At 42.8% G+C, this 21,213-nt stretch overlaps 1 protein-coding gene across 1 annotated transcript in view; it reads left to right on the top strand.

The window, feature by feature from the left end:
• The window catches only part of PRKRIP1 (PRKR interacting protein 1), a 353,977-nt gene that overhangs the window by 63,130 nt on the left and 269,634 nt on the right, over positions 1-21,213 (top strand). The window contains exon 3 of the mRNA XM_044054135.1: positions 7,524-7,624. Within this exon, the coding sequence (XP_043910070.1) occupies positions 7,524-7,624 (101 nt within the window). The remainder of the gene's footprint in view (positions 1-7,523; positions 7,625-21,213) is intronic.

The following is a 21,213-nucleotide window of genomic DNA, read 5'->3' as shown; positions in this document are numbered from 1 at the left end:
GTCCGCGCAACCAGGAAGCCCGGGACTCATTCTCTGGCAGACCCTTCCAGCGCTCCAGAGCAACGGCCCGATTGCTTTCCTCTGGAAGCAGTCGGGGGATGATTTTCTGTGCACCAACAAGCTTGGAAACTCCTAACGGGATTCATGGGTGCAGAGAATAATATCCAGAGGCTATCCTATCCCATTCGATCTCACTCCAGACCTGTGAAACAAATCCCCAATGTTCACCTGGTCAGACGTATGCTGCAGCCTTGGAAATTGAAAAGCTGCTAAGAAAGAGTCATCCAACCAGTCCCACCAGATCAAATAGGATCTGGGTTTTACTCGAGATTCTTTGTGGTGCCAAAAAGATTGGAGACCGATACTGGCTCTCTGCATATTAAAATTCATCAAACCTCAAATTTTGGATGGTCACGGTGCAGTCCATTCTCCCCTTTCTAGGGAAGGACAACTAGATGTGCTGTATAGACCTTCAGGATGCGTATTACCACATAAAAATGGACAAACTCTCCTGGAGATTTCTTTGCTGGAGCCACAGGGTACCAGTTCAGGGTACTGCCCTTTGGTCTTCCACCTCCCTCAATGTATTTACCAAATGTAGTGCATGCTTAACTACTCCTCTCATGAAGAAGGGTGTTCCCATATCTAAACAATTGGCTCCTGGCTCCTCACCGCCAGGAACCTTCTCTTTCTTCTCTCTCTCTTCTCTTACCCTCTGAAGAGCAAGGTTGAGTGTATATGTATATAATGATTAAAATCAAACATGTCTCCAACAAGAACACACACTCAATTCAGCGGCGATCTTTCTACTATGTCTTCTTCTTACCTTCCTCCTCCTCCCCTTTCTTCAAAAATAAGCAAGTTCATTTCTCCTCCTCCTCCCACAGATTTTTGCCAAGTTGCGCCTTGTACTAACTGTGTTGGGATCTATGGCAGCAACCATTACCCTAGTACCCCTGGCGAGGTTGCACATGAGACTATTACAGTGACTCCTTTCATCAAAATGGTCAATCTTAACCCACCCACTCGACCACGTGATACGCCTCACAAACCTTTGCAAGAAAAAAAATGCTATGGTGGTTGAAGCCAGAAACATATCTTTGCTGTTGCCCATTCTGTCTCCCCCAGCCCAGGGCCACGGTGACCACAGATGCTTCCCTGTTAGGGTAGGGGGCATTTCCAGGGAAGGACGGTCCAATGCACTTGGTCCCCCATAGAGGCCAATTTGCACATAAATGTCCTGTAACTGAGTTCTCTTAGCGTTGCAAGCTTTCCACACATCCCTTCCTTCCGGGACCATTGCAGTTCAATCGGACAACATGTCAATCGTCTGGTACATCAACAAACAAGGTGGAACCAGGTCTTACCCCCTGTGTCGGGAAGCCATGAGAATATGGCATTAGGCAATTGTTTCCAACCGCTTTCTCATAGCAGCGCATATTCCAGGGAGCTCCAGTCTCATTATGGACAATCTGAGCAAGAACATATTGATGCCTCATGAGTTGTCCCTCAACCCGATTTATAGTGGCTCAAATCTTGGCAGTCCTTGCTGCAAACTGTTTGCTTCACCCCTAAACAACAAATGCAGAAGCTACTTTGCTCTGATCCCCCCTTGGGGGGAGTCACCAAGGGATGCTCTGACGCACGATTACCCCCTGGGTCTACTATACGCTTTTCCCCCTCATTCCAAAATTTCTACAGAAAGTTGAAAGGTTGAGAAACAAAGTGATCCTCATTGCCCCGTATTGGCCCCGTCAAGTCTGGTTCCCTTTTCTGTGGTCTCACCTGATCCACAACCCATGGATCCTGGCTCAATCTCAAGGACTTCTGACTCACCCTCAGGGATTGATTCACCCCAGTCTCCACAGCCTCAAGCTCACAGCTTGGTTTCTACACTTCCGATTATGGCCAGGCTACCTGATATTTCATCCCCTGTTCGCAAGATCCTCCTGGCTTCACACAAACCATCCACCAGAAAAAATTTTTTCAGTAAGTGGACTAGGTTCTCTATATGGATCAAAGAACAAAACATTGATTCCTTCTCTATGCCTGTTCAAAAAATCCTAGAATATCTCACTACCCTGTTACATGCTGGAGCTTCAGCATCGACGATAACAGTGCATCTAGCAGCTATCGCAAATTTTCGTAGTGGAATTGACAATTCATCATTTGTCACACCGACTGTGCAAAACCTTCATGAAAGGAGTATTGCATATTAAACCTCCTGTCAAGCCCCCTACAGAACCTTGGGACTTGATGTTGGTGCTTCAGTTGTTAACAAGTCCTCCTTTCGAGCCTTTGGATTCATGCGATATGAAATTTTTATGTCCTGAAAAACCCTGATCCTAGTAGCCCTTACCTCAGCGAGAAGAGTTTGAGTTGCAGGCCTTGAGTGTCAAGAGACTCTATTTGATTTTCCACAAGGATAGAGTTTCTCTCCGTACTAATCCCTCCTTTTTGCCCAAGGTAATTTCTATTTTTTTTCTATCAACCAATCTATTGACCTATCCGTTTTCTTTCCCCATCATTCAAATAAAGGGGGGTACCTTCTACATACCCTTTATGTTTATAGGCAACTTTGTTTTTACTTGGACAAAACAAAATCTCTTTGGTAGGAAGATGGATCGATTGTAGCATTTGCACTTTGTAGCATTTGCATGACTCGGGCTGTGTAAGCCTGTTTCCAAAATGACATTATCTTCTTGGCTCAAACGCCATTACTTTCATCTACCAGCAAAACAAAATGTCCTTGCCTTCCGTAATAAAGGCTCATTCAACAAGATCGATAGCAACCTCAGTGGCTTTTCATTCCAGAGCCTCTGTGGATATCTGTGCAGCAGCCACGTGGGCAAGCCGACTCATTACAAATTGGATTTGGCCTCTAGCGGAAGAGCATCCTTTGGTTCTGTGGTGCTCAGGAATATCCTTTCTTAGAGCCACCCAGGACTAGAAGTAGCTGGGGACTCTGTCCTAACAGTAAGGAATGAATGAAGATTTACAACATCAGATAAAGAAGTTATGTCTTATCATAGTATTCCATCTGTGTTGTAGATCTTTATTCATTCATTACTTCACACCCTCCTTCCCCCTGCCTAGACTCCTGGTGGAGTTTGGGTTACCTCAGTACTTAGGGTATCTGCTCAGACAGAGCCACCTCCTGTTGTTATTATTAACCTACTTATAGTATAAGGGCGGGCAAACTCTATCTGAAGAGACCTATGAGAGGGGCATTGTGGGTAGACTTCGCTGAAAGTTTTTGACTGGAGCGAGCTTGGTAATAGCCATGTCTGTTCCGAGGACGGAACTGATGTCCTAACAGTAATGAATGAATGAAGATCTACAACACGGATGGAACGTTATGGTAAGACCTAACTTCTTTTTTTGTAGCTATTCCATTGCAAATGCCTGGAATAAACTACCCCACAATGTCAGATGCATCACAGAACCAAACACCTTTAAAATTGCAATTAAAGACTACTTCCACAAGTCATGGACATGCCTCTGCCAGGTCCCAAAATAAGCTACCTTCCACTACCACTGAGTGCTGCCCCATTGGCTAATATCATATTAGACCTATTACAGACCCCTCCTCCTCTCTGTTCTTTCCAACTTCTACTCCTCAAACTCTTCTACTGCTTTTCTACTACACTTTACCAGCATCAGCCTTGTATGTCTTGGTACTTTTTCACCTCATGTATTCTTTACTTATGCTATTTTTCTATATACCTCTTTCCTTTACTACAGTGTCACTTCCTAAATCTTCTTATAACTGATCTTACTGTGTTATTATCAAACATTTATCTGGGTTAGTCCTTGATGGTAAATCACCGACTTGCTTGTAGTTTTCTCATTTTTCTACAGAATGTGTTTCTTATGTAAAAAAAAAATAAATAAATAATGTACACATTTCCTTAGTTATTCACTTTTTTAATTCATATTTTTATTTTATTTTATTTTTTTTGCTTTACTTGTAACAAATGTCTGTGCTAATAAATGTCTGTGCATTGTAATACTGGAGCTTTTCTCCTCAGGACTCTGCTGAAAAAGGGCTTTACCCGGTCAGATCAACCCGGTTAACAAATGTCATACAAGTAATAAATAAATGTTGCTGCTGCTTCTGTTCTGTGGTACCTGCTGTCTATATTCTAGCATAAGACTAAAATGTAATAATTTTGAAAGGTGCTTAACAAAATTCTTATTCTTTCCAGTTTTTTATCATAATTGTGGAGCTGCATGCATTAGTCAGGTTAACATTGTGTTGTATGTTAGTTGCTGGCAATTTGAGTACCTTTAAACATGAACAAATTACCTTTAAACATGATTTTAGTTCACTTGAAAGTGCTACATAACGTTCTTAGGATTTTTTTTAAGTGCTAGGATTAGCATGGTACCTTAACTGTCTTCTGCCAGATCCCAGTTACTTGCTTTTACTACGGCTGCAGCTGTTGAATTTCTATAACGTCATCCTCTGTGTTGGAAACTTCAATAATACTCTTGTTTTCCCCATATTTTGCTAGGTTATCAGTTAATTGTATGAGCCCTTTGCTCAGTTGCAGTCATGTATACTGTGCTTTCTTTCTGTAAGTTTGTTGTTGATATTTATGCCCATAAACTGAATTGTTTGCAAGCTTCACTGATATTCCATCAGGCTCACAATCGTGTTATTACTGGAGCTTTGTTGTAGTTCAGGAAAACTCTTGCCACGTCATAGTTCATTAAAGTTTGAGTAATCTAGTTCTGCTGTTTTGTCTGCTCCATTACAACATATTAATGCCCTCCATTTTTATATCTTTTTGATTTGTGGTGATTTTATTATGAATATGCACTTAATCTTTCTTTGACTGTGAAGAATGCCCCTAGTGAGTTGTGTACTGCCTAAATTCAGTTTAGCATTTTTGTTGAGAATAATCTGCTTTAATGTGTGCCTCTAGAATTTTACACTTGGAGTTGTTGATCTCATGAACATACAGATGTACACTTAGTAATGTTGACCAGCGATGAGCAATGTAGGGATAAAACCCTGACTACGGTGTAGGTGACCAGAGTTCGGCTAGTGATTAGTTGCTTGTTGCAGCTGTTCTGGCGAAACAAGAGTGATGAGGCATCTTCCATCTTATCTGTTACAGATGGCAAGGATGTGAAGGTGTTCCGAGGAATGCAGCAACTTTACGAGCCTTGATTGTGATACCAGGGCTAAAACAGGAGCTGTGCTGGTCTAAAGGGGTGGGCATAGAGGGATGGCTTATGATGTAGGTGGGCATGTTGCCCTCACAATGTTGTTGCACACCCTTATAATCATGTCATCCTTGCTTGTCAGTGGGAGGTAGGGATTAAACAGAAAATTACCTGCAAGACTCAGTCTGAAGGTTTCTCACCTGGCCCATTCTCACTCGTAGTGTATGGTGTGTCTTAAATCCCTTAAAACATGCATATGGGGGGGGGTGTTTGGCGAACTCCATGTGTACAGGCTGTCCTGAAAAGGAGACCTTTCCAGTGTATGTCCCACCAGGGACTGCTTTGGTTCAAGGGACCTGGCCTTAGAGGAATCGGAAGTAGATGGTGACAGGTAATTTAAAAAAAAAAATTGCCCAGGCAGTATTTTCCACATTCATTTTATGTTTTTTCAGATTTTTATTAGAAAGACATTGTTTAGAATACAACCGAGAGTTCACAAACACATTATCAAGTTATAAGATAAAAATGGAATCTTCTAGTTCCTTGAATGTGTGTTAATCAAATATCTGAGCAGAAATACTCAGATTAGTACGGACGTGATAAATTTAATCTGAGAGAGTGTTTGTTTATTGTATTCCTTTTGGCCTTTCGAGTCTTACTCATTTGAAGGTTTTCTGTATGTCCTTTTTCTTAGATTCCAAGGTTGCATTCTGTTTTAATTATATTTAATTAAACAGTTCCCCAATGTCTAGTTTACTTTTTGTGCATGCATTGTGTATATGTGCATGCACCCATATATAATATACATGTGTATTAAAAATGTGTGCACATGTATTTTATATATGTATGTATGCACGTGTGTACCTTACACAAACACTTCTGTAAATTTTACACAGACACACACATTCTATAAATTCTCAGTATAACCAATTATTGAAATATCAGCTGCTTAATTAACTGTAGGAAACTGACTAGTCAAACTCTTAAGTATATTCCAACTATGGATAATTGGCAAAGATTCTCTAAAGTACAAGGAAGCTTTTTCAGTGTGGAATCAACAGTAGTTATGGACTGCTCAAATCCCAGACTTAAAACCACATGTCATACAGACAGAAGTGCAGAGAAATGAAAGTGGGTTACACGATATAGTTTTGGCTGCTTCAAGGCTTTTACCTCTTTGTGCTGTACTGTCTGATAAAATGTATTTGCATAGTTGGTTTCACTTTTATTCCCCTGCATTTTATGTCTACTTCATTAGATGACAGTTCTGTTTATGATTTAGACTGGTTTGTTTAAAAAAAAAAAATCCTTTACAGCACTCCAATAGAGCAGACTTTTAAACGTGTAATTAAGTGATGGTTTGAGAGTAGCTGCTGCGGTTGGATAGTATGCATTCTGTTTTTGCCTGAGCACAGTTTCTGTACTTTTCTGTTGAAGAATATGGTCTCAGTCAGTTAAAGAAGCCAGACCTTTCCATGTTACAATTGTTAGTTTTACAAGGAAAAGGCCATACATGGTTAGAAATGTGTGTTATACAGGAGCGTAGTGTGAAGCATTTTTGTCACCAGGATGTTTTGTTTGTCTTTTCAGCTTTTCCCGGTTAGGGGTCGCCACAGTGGAACTCCGGTCCGCTAAGCTAATGATTGGCAGTCTATTTTCTATGGTGCCGAGTTGCTAGCCCGACGCACAACCTTCAGAAAAGGCACGCCTGTCTTTCGGAGGCCACTCGACCACAGGGAGGACATGCAGACGCTACACAGAAGGCACTCCAGCCGAGAATCAAACAGGCGAACCTCTTGCTGTGAGGCAACAACGCTACCGCTGTACCACCGCGGCTTGATGCATTTTGCAAAATAAATGTAATCAGAAATAGTGAGACGCTCATCCCATCATAGACTGCATTCATAATTTTTTTAACTATGCCCCTGCTCTTTGTGACACACTCCCAATCACAGACTATACCAGTATGTTTGTTTATACAAGTGCCCCCATGGATGAAAGAAGATTTTTGCTTTCGTGTGTGTATTGATTTTTGCTAGAACCCCTCATGAACATAGTCTGGTAGCTGCTTGTTTCTGTCTTGCCCAGCTTTCCTGTGTGTAGACGGTCTTTCCTCAGTTCCTTATAAATTTGGACAGCTATTTTGCCAGCTTAGCAGCCTTTATGATGTGTTTCTTCTGGCTACATTGCAAGAGTATACTTGGTTGCTTTAACTGTGCCTGTTTGGTAGCATGTCTGTCATTGCTGAGATTTTCATTGAAGCATCCTCCCCAGTCATTTCTGTTGAATGATTTCAGGCTGTGCCAAAATTTACATGTCTGTTTACTGTCTCTGAATTGTGTTTGCAGGTTCAAGTGCTGGTGCTGGAAGTGGAGAGTTTCATGTCTATCGACATTTACGGAGAAGAGAGTACCAACGACAGGAGTACTTGGACAAGCTAACTGAGAAGGTTGGTAATTTTGTAAGTTGGCCATACACAGCTGCCGAGTTGAAAAATATTAACTCTTTGAGGAAAATGTTAGTTGGAACCAACTCCATTTATTACTCGACCGTTCTGTGACATGGTGATATGAAGAAAAGATTTTGGCTAGAACTACAGTAGAAAATGCCAGATAGGTTAAAATTACTGGAGCTTCTGTTAAAAAAAAAAAAAAAAAAAACAGCCCTACATGCTTCGACTTTAGACAAACCGTTATTATATATTTCCCTGCTAATTTAGCCTCTAGGTCAAAAAAGGTCAGGACTGGAAAGTAACCAGTGGTCTTGGGCCATGTTGTGGTCACTGATAACCCATGTAAGGGCCATTTTAATACTGCAGTTGTATCTAAAATCAGAATGATGTGGATCAAAGAGGTCATGAGATGTCAAATAAGAGTACATCTGATGGCTTCTTGAAAATGGGAGCTATCAATATATATTTTAGTTTAGGTGAAAAAAAGTTTCTCAGTGAGGAGTGGACAGTCTGAAAAATGACTGATGTAAATCTGGAAGAGACTTGACATGCCTCATTCCAACAGGATGTGGCCTACAGTAGATATGGTGAAGCAGTGTAGTGAAACTCAGCCTAGCAAAAGTCTAAAATGTTCTATTTAGAACCAGTACAGTACCACATAAGCGTAGTGCATGTGCAAGTGTGTGTAGGGTAGGGTAAGCTAGGGTAGCTGGGAAGGGGAGTGGGAGGGATTGCCTGATCTTGACATCTTATCTTCCAAAATTTGTGCAACAGCATTCTCATTCTTGGAGAAAACTGCTGTGAAGTAGCAAGATGTGATGGGCTGTATAGTGTGTCCATCACTTGGAGAGCTGCCAGTTGATTTGATGTAGCAAGAATTTCAGTGGACACACACGAAAAAGACTCTACATGAGATCCTGAATTATGAATGAAGCCTGCTTTACCCCTACTTACTACCCCTCTAGCCTTTCTAATGTTCATCTCTTCCTCTTCAAGACTATCTTCATTTTCTTTCTTGCTTTCCCTGCCTTACCCAGACTCACCTATACTGACCTTACATGATCTGTTACCTCTTTCCTCTAACCCTATTTTTTTCTTTTGTTATATCCTACAAAACATTCACAACTTGACAGATGACGAGAAATAATGATGTCAATGTCCAAACTTTATTGTGCTCCTTCAATTTGCATACTGTGTAATATGCACTACCTATCTGGGAATTATTGTCCATATGTGCAGTATCTATAATTATTGTGCCAACCAATTTGTAATCAAACCTTCCATTCAGTGTCCTGATTAAAATATCAGCTTTTTTTACACATTATTTTGTGTGTTCTGGAGCTTTTCTCTCTGGGCGTCTACTGAAAATGGGTACCTGTGACCCAGTCAGATCTTTCTGGTTAACAAAAGTCAATAAATAAATAAATTAAAATGAGCATCGAGAAATTATTTTTTCCTATAGTAGGCAATTTGCCATCCCAGTCTTTGCATCATACACAGCTCACGGTCTAAACTGTTTCACATCCGACAATAGAGTTGGGATGAACACAGAATAGGGCAGCTGTGCTTTATTCAGGGCAGCCATTGCAGCCACATTGTAAACCACATTTAATGTGACTCATCAGCATAGAGCTATCATTTTATATTGCCACTAAGATTTGCCATGAGACTAATTTCTTATCGCCCATTTAATTGATGAAAGTAGGCTTGAATTTTAGTATGTTCAGTTCTGTTTTTTAGCTATTCAGCATTTTTTTGTTTTACTTATAACCATACATGTTCTTCGTGTTTCACTGTTGCAGTCATCCCATTTGGGTTATCTGCCTGCAGCTTGCCCTCAGCCGGCCTGAATACCAGAGTCTTGGATTCCTGCGTCTGATGCTGTCTCTTCTTCCATGACGTCAGGTCGTCAGGGGTATAAAACATGCAGCCAACGATATTACATTGGTCTTTCTTGCCGCGCGGTGCTCAAAGCAGAAGCAGTTCGCAAGTGTCGGTCAGCCGACTCCTGAAATTTTCGTTTTCGAGTTTCAGAACCAAAGTCTTCAAAAAAGCTAAGTACCCCATTGGGGATCCTTTTTCTTGCTCTTAACCGATGTCAGTAAAAGTTAACAGTTGTATTACCTGTGGAAAGCAAATGTCTCATAAAGATTTTCATTCATACTGCATTCCATGCTTAGGCCCAGACTACAACATTCCTCGCTGTCTGTTTTGTGCCTTATTCAACCCCCGAACTATTCGTCGTTGCTCTATATTTGCAGCAAATTTATTTTGGTACTCTGTATAACTATCCAGAAATGGCTTCGGTAAGCCATCCGACTACCAATATTCCAAAAAACATAAGGATAAAGGCAGAGACACCTCATAGGTCCAAGACTACAGACGATGCTTCCGTTAAGCTAGTTGCCAGTCTGCCGGTACTCAATGAGGCGCTTTCACAGCCCCTGATACCTGCTACTTCAGATTCGCAGGCCTCTGCTGAGACCCAATTGGAGTTCGGTATGCCGCAAGATGCTTCTTCGACTATAGAACCTGTGGATGTCTCTACCTTGGATGGGTCCGGAGCCGCTGTACAGGCACTGGCTTCTGAGGGTGTATTCAGGCCTACAGACTCACATTTTAAACCAACACCATCTTCTTCCTCCAGGCTTAAATCTCGACCCATGCCTAGGAAACCGACGTCCAGACCGCATAATGCTTAGATAGGCTGAAGACCTTATTACCTTAATTAGGGGAAGCCAGCCTTTCCCCTCTTAAGAGACCTAGAACTGATTTTCCTTCTGATTCTTCTGATCAGGAATCTGATTTCTGTTTCTTCTGATTACCAGAATTTGCTCCTACCTGCCTATGAGGATTCTGATGCAGAGGATTCTATTCGTCTGCTTCCCCTCCAGAGGATTTTTCTTTTGGTGAAACCTTGCACTCTGTTAGGGAGCATTTCCGCTGGGAAAGCCAGGATTACTCAGACTCCAAAAAGAGGCTTGGGGAATTCTTATTCCTCCCTCAACACAGGCCTTTAGCTATCCCTCCTGTTCTGGACATTGTAGATGATGGCTTCTTGGAATCTAGCCTTTCCCCAGACAATTTACCTCCAGCTCCCAGAAAATCGGATATATATTAGAGTACCAGACTCACACAAGTTCCTCTTCGAGAATCCTACTGCGGACCCAGAGACCATTTCCCAAGGACCAAAGGGCATTAAGGCTACTGCTGCGAAAAACCCTACCCCTTCTATTGGAGATTCTAGAGCCTTGGACAGATGGGGTAAGAAGGTATATACTTCTACTACTTTGGCCATTAGGGCTTTAAATTGCCAGCTTCACATGTTAAAAGTACCAGCAGCATATTATGGGACTACTTAAACAGAAAATTATGTTGATTCCTGACTGTTTGTCTTTCGGCTTTTCCCGGTTAGGGGTCACCACAGTGGAACTCCGGTCCGCTAATGATTGGCAGTAAGTTTTTACGGTGCCGAGTTGCCAGCTCGACGCCCAACCTTCAACGAAGGCACGCCCATTCACGCATGTCTTTCGGAATGCCACTCGACCACGGGGAGGACATGCAGACTCCACACAGAAGGCACTCCCCACACTCCAGCCGAGAATCGAACAGGAGAACCTCTTGCTGTGAGGCAACAACGCTACTGTTGCACCACCGCGGAAGCTATCTATGTTGATTCCTGACTGTACTGAACACAAAGAATTACAGGATTTAATGCATTCTGCAGAACAAGTTGGTAAACATACTTTGCAATGTGGTTTTGACACTCTAGAAGCATCTTGCAGGGCTGCTGTCACTGGGTCTGTACTTAGAAGGTGTACTTAGAAGGCATGCTTAGCTTAAGGAGCAAAGCTTGCCAGATCATGTTGAAGCTAAATTACTGGATGCTCCCTTAAACCAAGACCGCCTTTTTGGCAACAAAGCAGAAGTCGTCCTAAAAAAGATGCAGGAAAAAGCTAAATCTCTGCAGACTGTTAAAGATTTCCTTTAAGTACAGCCTCCCAGATTTAGTAGACATTGACCTTCAAAGAATTGGTCCTTTCCAGCCTCTTTCAGGCCGCCTCAGTCCAATCCCAGGAACAGCAGACCACCTAGATTACAGTCTCAAGCAACGCACAGGCCTAAGCACTGGGGGGCTCCCACTTCCAAAGCAGGGAGTAGTAAGACACCTCCCTACGGGAAAATGGTACAAGGACTTAACCTTCGCCCTTCCAAGCCCTGCTCAGCTGCCTGCTCCCTTAGGAGGAAAGCTTGCCCTACATGCAAAAAACTGGGAACTCATTACCCAGGACAAATGGGTTTTAAATATAGTTTCCCAAGGATACAGATTCCACTTCCACACCCCACCAACCCCAAATGGTGGGCCAGACCTACCCCCACCAACCCTAAATGGTGGGCCAGACCTACCCCCAAATCAGTGGGCAGAGGCTCAACAGCAGGGGCTCAACAGCAGGTTCTCTCTCTACTAAGTATCAGGGCTATTCAACCTTTCCCAACAGAAGAAAAGGGACAAGGTTTTTATTCAAAACTTTTCCTGGTACCCAGAAAAGATGGTTCCTGGTGTCCTATCCTGGACCTCTCTATTCTAAACACTTTTTGGTAATCCCAAAATTTAAGATGCTAACACTTCAACAACTGCTTTCTATGCTAGGCAAAGATGCCTGGTTGGCAACCTTAAACTTAAAGGAAGCTTACCTGCACATTCCAATAAGGGAATTTTGCAGGAAATACCTACGCTTAAGGGCATGCTCAGTTCTCTGCACTTCTCTTTGGTTTATCTTCCGGGCCCAGGGTATTCACAAAGTGTCTAGCTCTAGCCGTTGCATTTTTCAGGCAGAGAAATATTCAAATATACCCATACTTGGATTATTGCTTGATTCAGGCAGAAAGCCAGGAATTGTTATTAAAACATCTGGCATTCGTAAAGAAACTTCTAAATTCACTGGGGTACACCATAAACGAAAAGAAATCTCACCTAGTACTCTGCCAACAAATTGTATTCCTGGGCGCAAGCTTGAATACAACTTCCCAGATGGCTTTCTTCACCCCAGAGAAACAAGTTTATTTGACAACCTACTTCAAACTACTGGCCACAAAGACCTAGCTATCTGCAAGGAAAATTCTGCAAGCCCTGGAGTTCATAGCCTCTTGCATTCTACCAATTCCATATTCAAGACTGCATATGAGGAAACTACAATGGTATCTAAAAAGCCTATGGTGTCAACATTCTCAGGACCTGGAATTAATGATTTTTATCATTCCTTGTATAAAGGCAGAGTTCCTTTGGTGGGCAGAGGCCTGCTACCACAACAAGGGATTTCCTTTCACTCTACCCCCTGCTGCCCAAGCCCTAACAACAGACTCATCAGACTATGCATGGGGGGCTCACTTGGCAGGGCAGTGCATTCAGGGCAAATGGAACCCAAGACAAATGCACCTGCATATCAACCAAAAAGAAATGTTAGCTGTACAGAATTCCCTGACAGCTTTCAAGGACCACATTCTTCCAGGAAAATTATTGGTAAAGACAGACAATACCACAGTTATGTTGTACATAAACAAGCAGGGGGGAACCCACTCATACCCTGTCTGCAGACTAGCCATGGCTCTGTGGAACACAGCCTTGAGCTACCAAGTGCACCTACAAGCTCAATTCCTGCCAGGCAAGCTAAATTCACTGGCAGATGAACCAAGCAGAAATCTCATGGATCCACACGAGTGGAAACTGGAACCAGAAATATTCACCCTCTTGAACACATGGGGGACTCCAGAGATAGACCTGTTTGCCTCCCCTCAGAACTACCAATTGGACAAATTCTGCACAAGGACTTCCCACAGTCAAGCTTGAAAAGTGGATGCCATGTCCTTTACTTGGGAAAGCCTCTCAGTTTATGCCTTTCCCCCTCTGCCTTTCCTCTCGAAGGTTCTGCGAAAGACGGAACAAACCAAGGACAATACTGATTGCACCAGACTGGCCAAGCCAGCAATGGTACCCCCTCTTGCGCAGTATGACATTGCTGTAACCATGGCACCTGCCTCAGACCCCCCTTCCCTGCTGTCCCAGCAGGCAGGCCAGATTCTGCACCCTCCACTTCAAACCCTGAACCTTGCAGCCTAGCTAATTCCTTGAGCTCTCCAGAAGCATCCCTCAGTAAGCAGGTGCTAGATGTCATTCTGGAGGCAAGGAGGCCTAGTACTAGAAAATCCTATGCTGAAAAGTGCAAAAGATATTGTTCCTGGAGCCAGACTCGGGGGAATGGGCACAGTGGTGCCCAGCTTTCCTCATATTCTTCATTACTTAACAGAAATGCTCCACAAGGGCCTATCCTTCTCGTCAATTAAAATTCATGCTTCTGCTATTTCAGCACATTATAATACTGAACCACACCCCTCTTCTCTCACCCCCTGCTAAAGCAATTCCTCAGAGGGGCCAAAAATTTGAAGACCCCCAGGAGAGCCCCTGCTGCAGCCTGGGACCTTAACTTTGTATTGGAAAAGCTCACTCTTCCTCCTTTTGGGCCAGCTGCAACTGCAGAGTTGGAATTCCTTTCTTGGAAAACAGCCTTCCTTCTAGCCATCACTTCAGCAAGAAGAGTGTCTGAATTACAGGCCCTCATGGCAGTGGAGCCCTTCATTATTTTCCATGCGGACAGGGTTTCCATCAGGACCAATCCTTCCTTTATACCCAGGGTGGTGTCTAGTGTAGCCCTTAATCAGTCCATTAATTTGCCTACCTTTTCCCCAAATCCACAAAACAAAGGAGAATGAATACTGCATTCTTTGAATGTGCACAGACAACTTAGATTTAATTTGGACAGGACTAAGCCACTCAGAAAATCTGAGCAGCTGCTAGTTGGCTTTGCCGCAGGGGCAGAGGGGAAGACCATTTTAAAGCAAACCATTTCCAAATGGATAGCCCATTGCATTAATTTCTGCTATAAGCACCATGGAAAACCTACCCCACAGGGGGATAAGATCACATTCCACCAGGGCTGCATCTACCTCTACAGCTCCTAGAAGCTACTACCTGGAGCTCTGTACATACTTTCACCAAGCATTGCCACATGCCTATTTTTTCTAAATCCAGAGCTGGATTTGCCTCTGCAGTCTTGCAGGGCTTAATAGCTGGCCCTAATGCTCTCTAACTTCCTCCTCCCTTCCTTAGCTTTGGGAATCGATCCAAATGTGATGACTGCAACAGTGAAACACGAAGAACATAGTACAGTTGTGTACACTTGTAAATGTAGATGTTCGAGTGTATTCACTGTTGCAGTCCTGGTTACCCTCCCTCCAGCCCCCTAACTTCTCTTGACTCTACCTTTCCTTCTTGTTTGGTGTATTTAAGCTTTCTGGTGTATTTGCTTTTTGTTGGAGGGGTACCATAACATACAAGTGCTTCCTTTTGTGGGGGCACCTGACATCTGGGGCAAGAATGGCTGCATGTTTTATACCCCTGACGACCCAACGTCATGGAAGAAGAGACTGCATCCGATGCAGGAATCCAAGACTCTGTATTCAGGCCGGCTGTGGGCTACCTGCAGGCAGATAGCCCAAATGTGATGACTGCAACAGTGATACACTCTAACATCTACATTTATGGTAAGTGTACACAACTGTACTGTCTCTTTTGAACACATTTTGCCTCCACTGTCTGTTGATAATCAGTCCCCTCCCAATCTGTCAGCCTATTTGTTCCTCATCACTGCAGTGAAGATGGACTGTGAGCAGCCATTGGGGCTGGTTCATATTTTTTACTGTTCAGTAACACTTCCTATGTGCCCCCAGCAAAGGACTGTGGATGGGGCTTGCAATCAGTTGACTGTGGAGGTTGTTCTCTCACTTTTGTTAAGAAGCATTACTTCCAGACATCTTTCTCTCTCTCTCTCCTGAGGCACTTAGTAGTGGTTTCCATGGTCCCACCAGGGAAGTAGCACATCGTCTTCCTGTGCCCCTGAATGTATGCAACACTGTCCACCTCTGGGAGAGGTGAGTGGGTCATGCCCATTCACTGCTTCTCTTCCCTGCCTGGCTTTCTCCAGTGTGGGGGCCACTAATCAAACATGCATCACTTGCGTTATAGTCAGAGCTTACTCCCTTTGCCACAAAGATGCCTGGCTTTGCCTGACATTTTATAGGGGTGTCAGAGCACTTCTGCATGTTTAGATTTGTAGCTTGCAAAGTTCTAATGTAGGATTATTAGAACTTGGGCATTTTTTGATTTGTTCCTTAAGATTTTATCTTTGTTTGTCATACATAATATTTGCAATGTGTCAATGTAGGGGTGCCACTGATCCCATTTTCCTTGGAACAGTCCCACTTTTGAACACTATACCCTGCTTCCTGTGTCATCCAGTTGAAGGATGGAAATTCTCACTTTCTATCTCTTATTGATAGCTCCCTTCGTTGTCGTGTACGTTTGTACTTTGCCACAGTTTGTGGTCATCAGCCGTAATCTGTTGTAGTGCTTTTAACCGTCATCATTTAGCACCTAGTTAAGCACAAAGGTGTACTAATACATACCAGTCTAGCAAATTGCAGTAATTTAAAGTTAATTTCCTTCTTGAAATTAAAGCAAGAACTCATGATGGCCCAACAAAGCCACATAAAACAGAATGGTCTAGAATCTTTAACTGTCACACTTGTGTGATACTTGTGGGCAGCGCAGTGGTGCAGAGGTTAGCTTTGTTGCCTCACAGCAAGAGGCTCTTCAGTTTGATTCTCAGCTAGGGTTCCTTATGTGTGGAGTCTACATGTCCTCTCTACATTCATGCGAGTTTCCCCAGGGTGCTCCTGTTTCCTCCCAGATTCCAAATATCTGCGTCTGGAGTGTTTCCCCCAGGACTTCTGCTGAAAATGGGCTCTGTCCCATTTGGACTTTCCCAGTTAAAAAAAAATGTTAAATAAATAATACCTGATTAGGGAAAGACTAGGGTGGTAAAATGTCTCGTAGATGCTGTATTATTTGTACTTTCCTGATGCATTCTTATGGAAAGTAGTGCTTTAATGATGCCACTGAAAAAAAAAACACTCTAGTAACGTGCTAGAGGGAACATACGGTTGTATTGACAAGTGATAATTGACAGAAACATTTAGGTGCATGTTAATGAATTGTATGGAAACTTTAGCCTTGACAACACTATTAGTTACTTTCTGACCACAAGAAAATTGCTGTTTTTATTTGGTCTCTCTTGTCATAAAGTAAACTTCCACTTTTTGTGTTATCAGTTTTAAAAGTTATGAGAGTCAAAATATTGCAGTTTGTCTTGTGTAGAAGAGTCCATTTCTAGCAGTTACTGTCACAAACTGCTAAACGTGGCAAAACCAGTATTTCTTCTTCCCTTTGCTACTGCCACACTGTTACATGACACTGCATGTTGACCTCCAAAACTAAGCTAAATACAAGACTCTCTCTCTGAAACACCCTGCTTTCTACAAATAAAATCATAATTGGCCCCCTTTTCTCCATTTTCTACATGGAGTTGGAATTTTGTGTCATTCTTTCCATTTCTCTCTATTCAGTACCACTCTCGTACCTTCGACATACATGCCTGACTGTCCCAGGTCACAGTCCATCCACCTCTTAGCTAGATGCCCTTGTTTCCTCTTGCCTTCTTCTGTCTGTCCCAAATTTTCTTTACCAGATTATCTTGTGCCTTTCTGCACATGTCCCGAAAGAGCTGTAATCTGTTCTCTTTGATCTTTTCTGCAATTAGAGCTACTTTGGCTTCCATTCTTATGCCGTTTTATTCAGCTGTCCTACATTGTGCATCCTACCACCCATCTTCAGGCACATTATCTCCATCACCTCTAATTTTCTCAACTACTCTGTCTTTACTGCCTGGGTTTCTATACCATAGAGTAGTACTAGTCGCGCCACTGTTTTGTGCACCTTATCTTTTTAGCTTCTTTGGCATTCTTCTGTCATACAGTGTCCCTGAACACTCTGTGCCAGTTGGCTGCGGCTCCACTGATTTCTAGCTTTGACCTCCTCATTCAGACTTCCCTTCTGAACCAGCCTTCCCAAATACTTGAAGCTGTTAAAATGTCACACTAGTTTCCCTTTATCAGTTCTCGACTACTCCTTTTCTCCGTTTGCTGTCATTACAAATGTTTTATCTGTACTCTGTTTCATCCCATGTGCCTTCAGTTTTGCATTCCTTTCCCGTAGCATTTGCTGAAGTTCTTGCTCCAGAGTCTGCCTGTAATGCCATATCATCTGAGTACAGCAGCTTTGTTGATCTGTCCTGTCTGACCTGTTTGCTAATGTCATCTATCACAAGTATGAACAGCAGTGGGTTCAGAGCTAAACCCGGATTCATACCCACTTCCACTAGGAGCACCTTTGTGAGACTGAACACTGTACTTTAGTCATTTAGGTCCTTGTACATAGCCTGCACTAATTCTACCAGTGTTTCTGGGACTTTGAATCACTGCAGGACTGTCCAAATCAGCTTTCGTGAACCTTGTCATATGTCTTCTCCAAGTCTAGGAATGCCCAGTTGGACTCTCTCTTCATCTCTAGCTTCTTCTTGAGTATCTGTCTCACAGCAGAGGTCATTTGTTTTGCATCCTGATCTGAATCTGAACTTCCCATCTTACTTTCTGCTAGTCTGCATAATATTCATTTTCATCTCCCACCTTACTTTCTACTACTCTGCATATTCATTTTCAATCACCCTCTCCAGAACTTTAATGCAGTGTGAGTTTGATACCTCAGTATTGCTAACATTTGTAAATGTCCCCATTGTTCTTGAATATTGGCATTGGTATGCTTATTCTCCAGTATCTGGTGTACACCTTTCTCACCATACTGCTATGAGTACCCTCAGGTCTATTTCTCCCTATTTCACACAACATCTTTATCATGTCTGCTATGCCCTCATCTGAGCCTTCTGCTTTCCCTGATTTCATTTTCCTTCATGCTTGTTCTTACTACTATTGTGGTAGGCTACTCCTGTTTATCGTAGGCTGTGTCTGTACCACTCCAGATATAGTATAGGCTGTGTTTGGGGTAGTATGGCTTCTGTAGGGTTTTCCTCCATTCGGAAGCTGCTGGAAGTACTCCTTCCATCTGCCCTTGATATAGTTTTTGTGCCATATACTGAATCACTTAACAGAAGCTGGTAGAGCGCCTCTGATGCTTTGTTTCAAGCTCCTCTCAGCATTTTGTTAGCCACCCAGTATTCCTTTCTAGCCTGGTCCATCTTTTCTATCTCAAGATTTTTCCTGCAGTACTTTGACTTCCTGGACTTATGCACTCCACCTTCAGCTTTCCTAATGTACCTTATTTTCATATCTGACTTGGCTACATGCCCATTCTGTCATCTTCACACATGCTGTTTGAGGCACTGCCGTTCTTCAATTCTACCTGTTTTTTTTTTCTTCTTGAGGTGCTAGAGCCCTGAGTAACACCTTGAACTGTTGTGCTTTCTCTCCAGTCAACTTTCAGGTCTTTAACCTGGTCTCTGTTGACCTTAGAGCCTTGTCTGACCAGTGCTTGCAGCTGATTGTGGCCACCAGTGATTTACGTTGTGAGACAACGGTTTCACTGTGGATGACTTTACAACTGCTGATTCTTCCCCAGTGCACTTTCCTTACTAGAAGGAAGTCTATCTGAGTTGCATATTGACAACCCTGGTATGTGATCTTGTGACACTGTCTGTTGATGAACTTTTGTGTTGGTTGTCATCAAGCCCTTTGCCAGACAGAAGCCAAGAATGATCTCTCCTTTATTTCTCTTGCCCCACCCATGTGGACCCTGACGGAGCATTCTACTAACGAAAGCAAAATAAAAAAAGCCTTGAATACTGGTCATACATCCTCAAACAGTTAAGTAAAATACTTTCTCTGTGAAGCACCCTCCTTACTGCTAACAAAAACAAGAAACCGGAATACTGCTCACATCCTCCGTCTCGCCGCTAAACAGAATACTTTCTCCCTGAAACACCCCTCTTTCTGCTAACAGCAAAAATAAAAAATAAACAAACCTGAATCCTTTTAACACATCCTCAATCACAGAGGTACATTTTCAGCAGGGATTCGGAGTGTACCATTGTGATAATGTATAGGGCCCCTGGATTATTCACTTTGGGTTTATATGAAATAGTGGATTGCTGTTCTTGTTGTTGCCGTCTGTCATCTTATAATATTAGCAGTGTGTCTTGCCACAGAATCAGTCCCTAGCTCTAAGCAGCATTCTACCTTCATCCAGGATGATGCCACAATACAGACAAAAAATGATTGACTTTAACAATTGGTTTAGCTTCTGGTGTCAATCCAGGAGGATCCAGTGTCTGTCAACCTGGGAAGACATGGTCGACAGACCACTCTGCTTTTCCAGAGATGGTATGTCACTCATCTCCTCTAGACTTTTGGATACTGGCGAATGTGCTTGCCTCTCCATGGTGCCTTTAGGCAATGTCAAAACAACAACATTCCTGACGTAAAGAAAATCCACTCAAGACAAAGTCAAGGTTATGCTGCTTAATGCTAGGAGCCTAAACAGGAAACTACATTCCCTGGAAGCACTTCTCACCTCGGAAGATGCTGACATCTATGCAGTCACTGAGACATGGTCCAAGACTGTAAAGAGAACCCCGGCCATGCAAGGCTACAATGCCTTCCACACGTTCAGACCCTAAAATGAGAGTGAAAGAGCCAAAGGTAGAGATGTATCCATCTTCATTAAAGTCAGGACTGATTAAACAGTGATTCTCCTGAGCAACTTCAGATCCACCTAACTATAGATAAAATACCCTACCACATCATTGCTAGCTACAGGTCTCCCACCATGAACCAAGAGAAGCACTACTTGGACTTGAGTCACTCACTATACATCCAAAAGCTTTGGTCATGGGAGATTTCAGCTATCCTTCCATCGATTGGGTGACAGACAAGTACAAACATGCTTGCCCTGATGTTCCTGGATTTTGTCAACACAAATGTCCACAGCTAGTCTGCACCCCACAAGGGCTGAAATGTCCAAGACTTGGTACTCATTAACATGGGGGTTCGGTGCACTGCCCCTGAATGGTCCAAAGTCTGTGTCTGTCTCAAGTCTGTCTCAAGGATCAGACTTGACACCCCTACAGGATCAAAAAAAAAATTGAAAAATTTCTCCAAAGCAAACTGCAGCTACTAGGCGATAGTACAAAAAGTTTCAAACCCCCTGCTAACACAGCCAACAATGATTCCTATGCAGAGGAGTACACAAATGCCCTGTATAACCACGTAAACAACCGTATAGATTTGGCTGTACCTGACTGGATCAAAACCAGGTCCTCCCAAAAAAAACAGGCCACCCTGGTAGACCTCAAGTATAAATAGGTTGTATAACAAAAGGAAGAAACTGATGCCTAAGAACAAGAGGGAACTTGCTCAGCAGAAGAATACCCTCCATGGCTTGAACAAGCAAATCAGATATCTTGTAAAGTCCTCTAAAGTTAGTTACAAAGTTAAATTAGCATTCCTAGGTAAGGATAATCAAAAGACATTGTTTAGCTACATCCACAATTTAAAAGGGAATGCCCAGCTATGTGCAGAACTTTTAGCAGATGGTACTTCTCATACTGAACCTGAGGAAATTG

Source organism: Protopterus annectens, chromosome 13.part0, assembly GCF_019279795.1.
Source record: "Protopterus annectens isolate FY-2018-M chromosome 13.part0, PAN1.0, whole genome shotgun sequence".
Lineage (NCBI taxonomy): Eukaryota > Metazoa > Chordata > Ceratodontiformes > Protopteridae > Protopterus > Protopterus annectens.
This window is presented reverse-complemented; position numbering and strand designations above follow the sequence as displayed.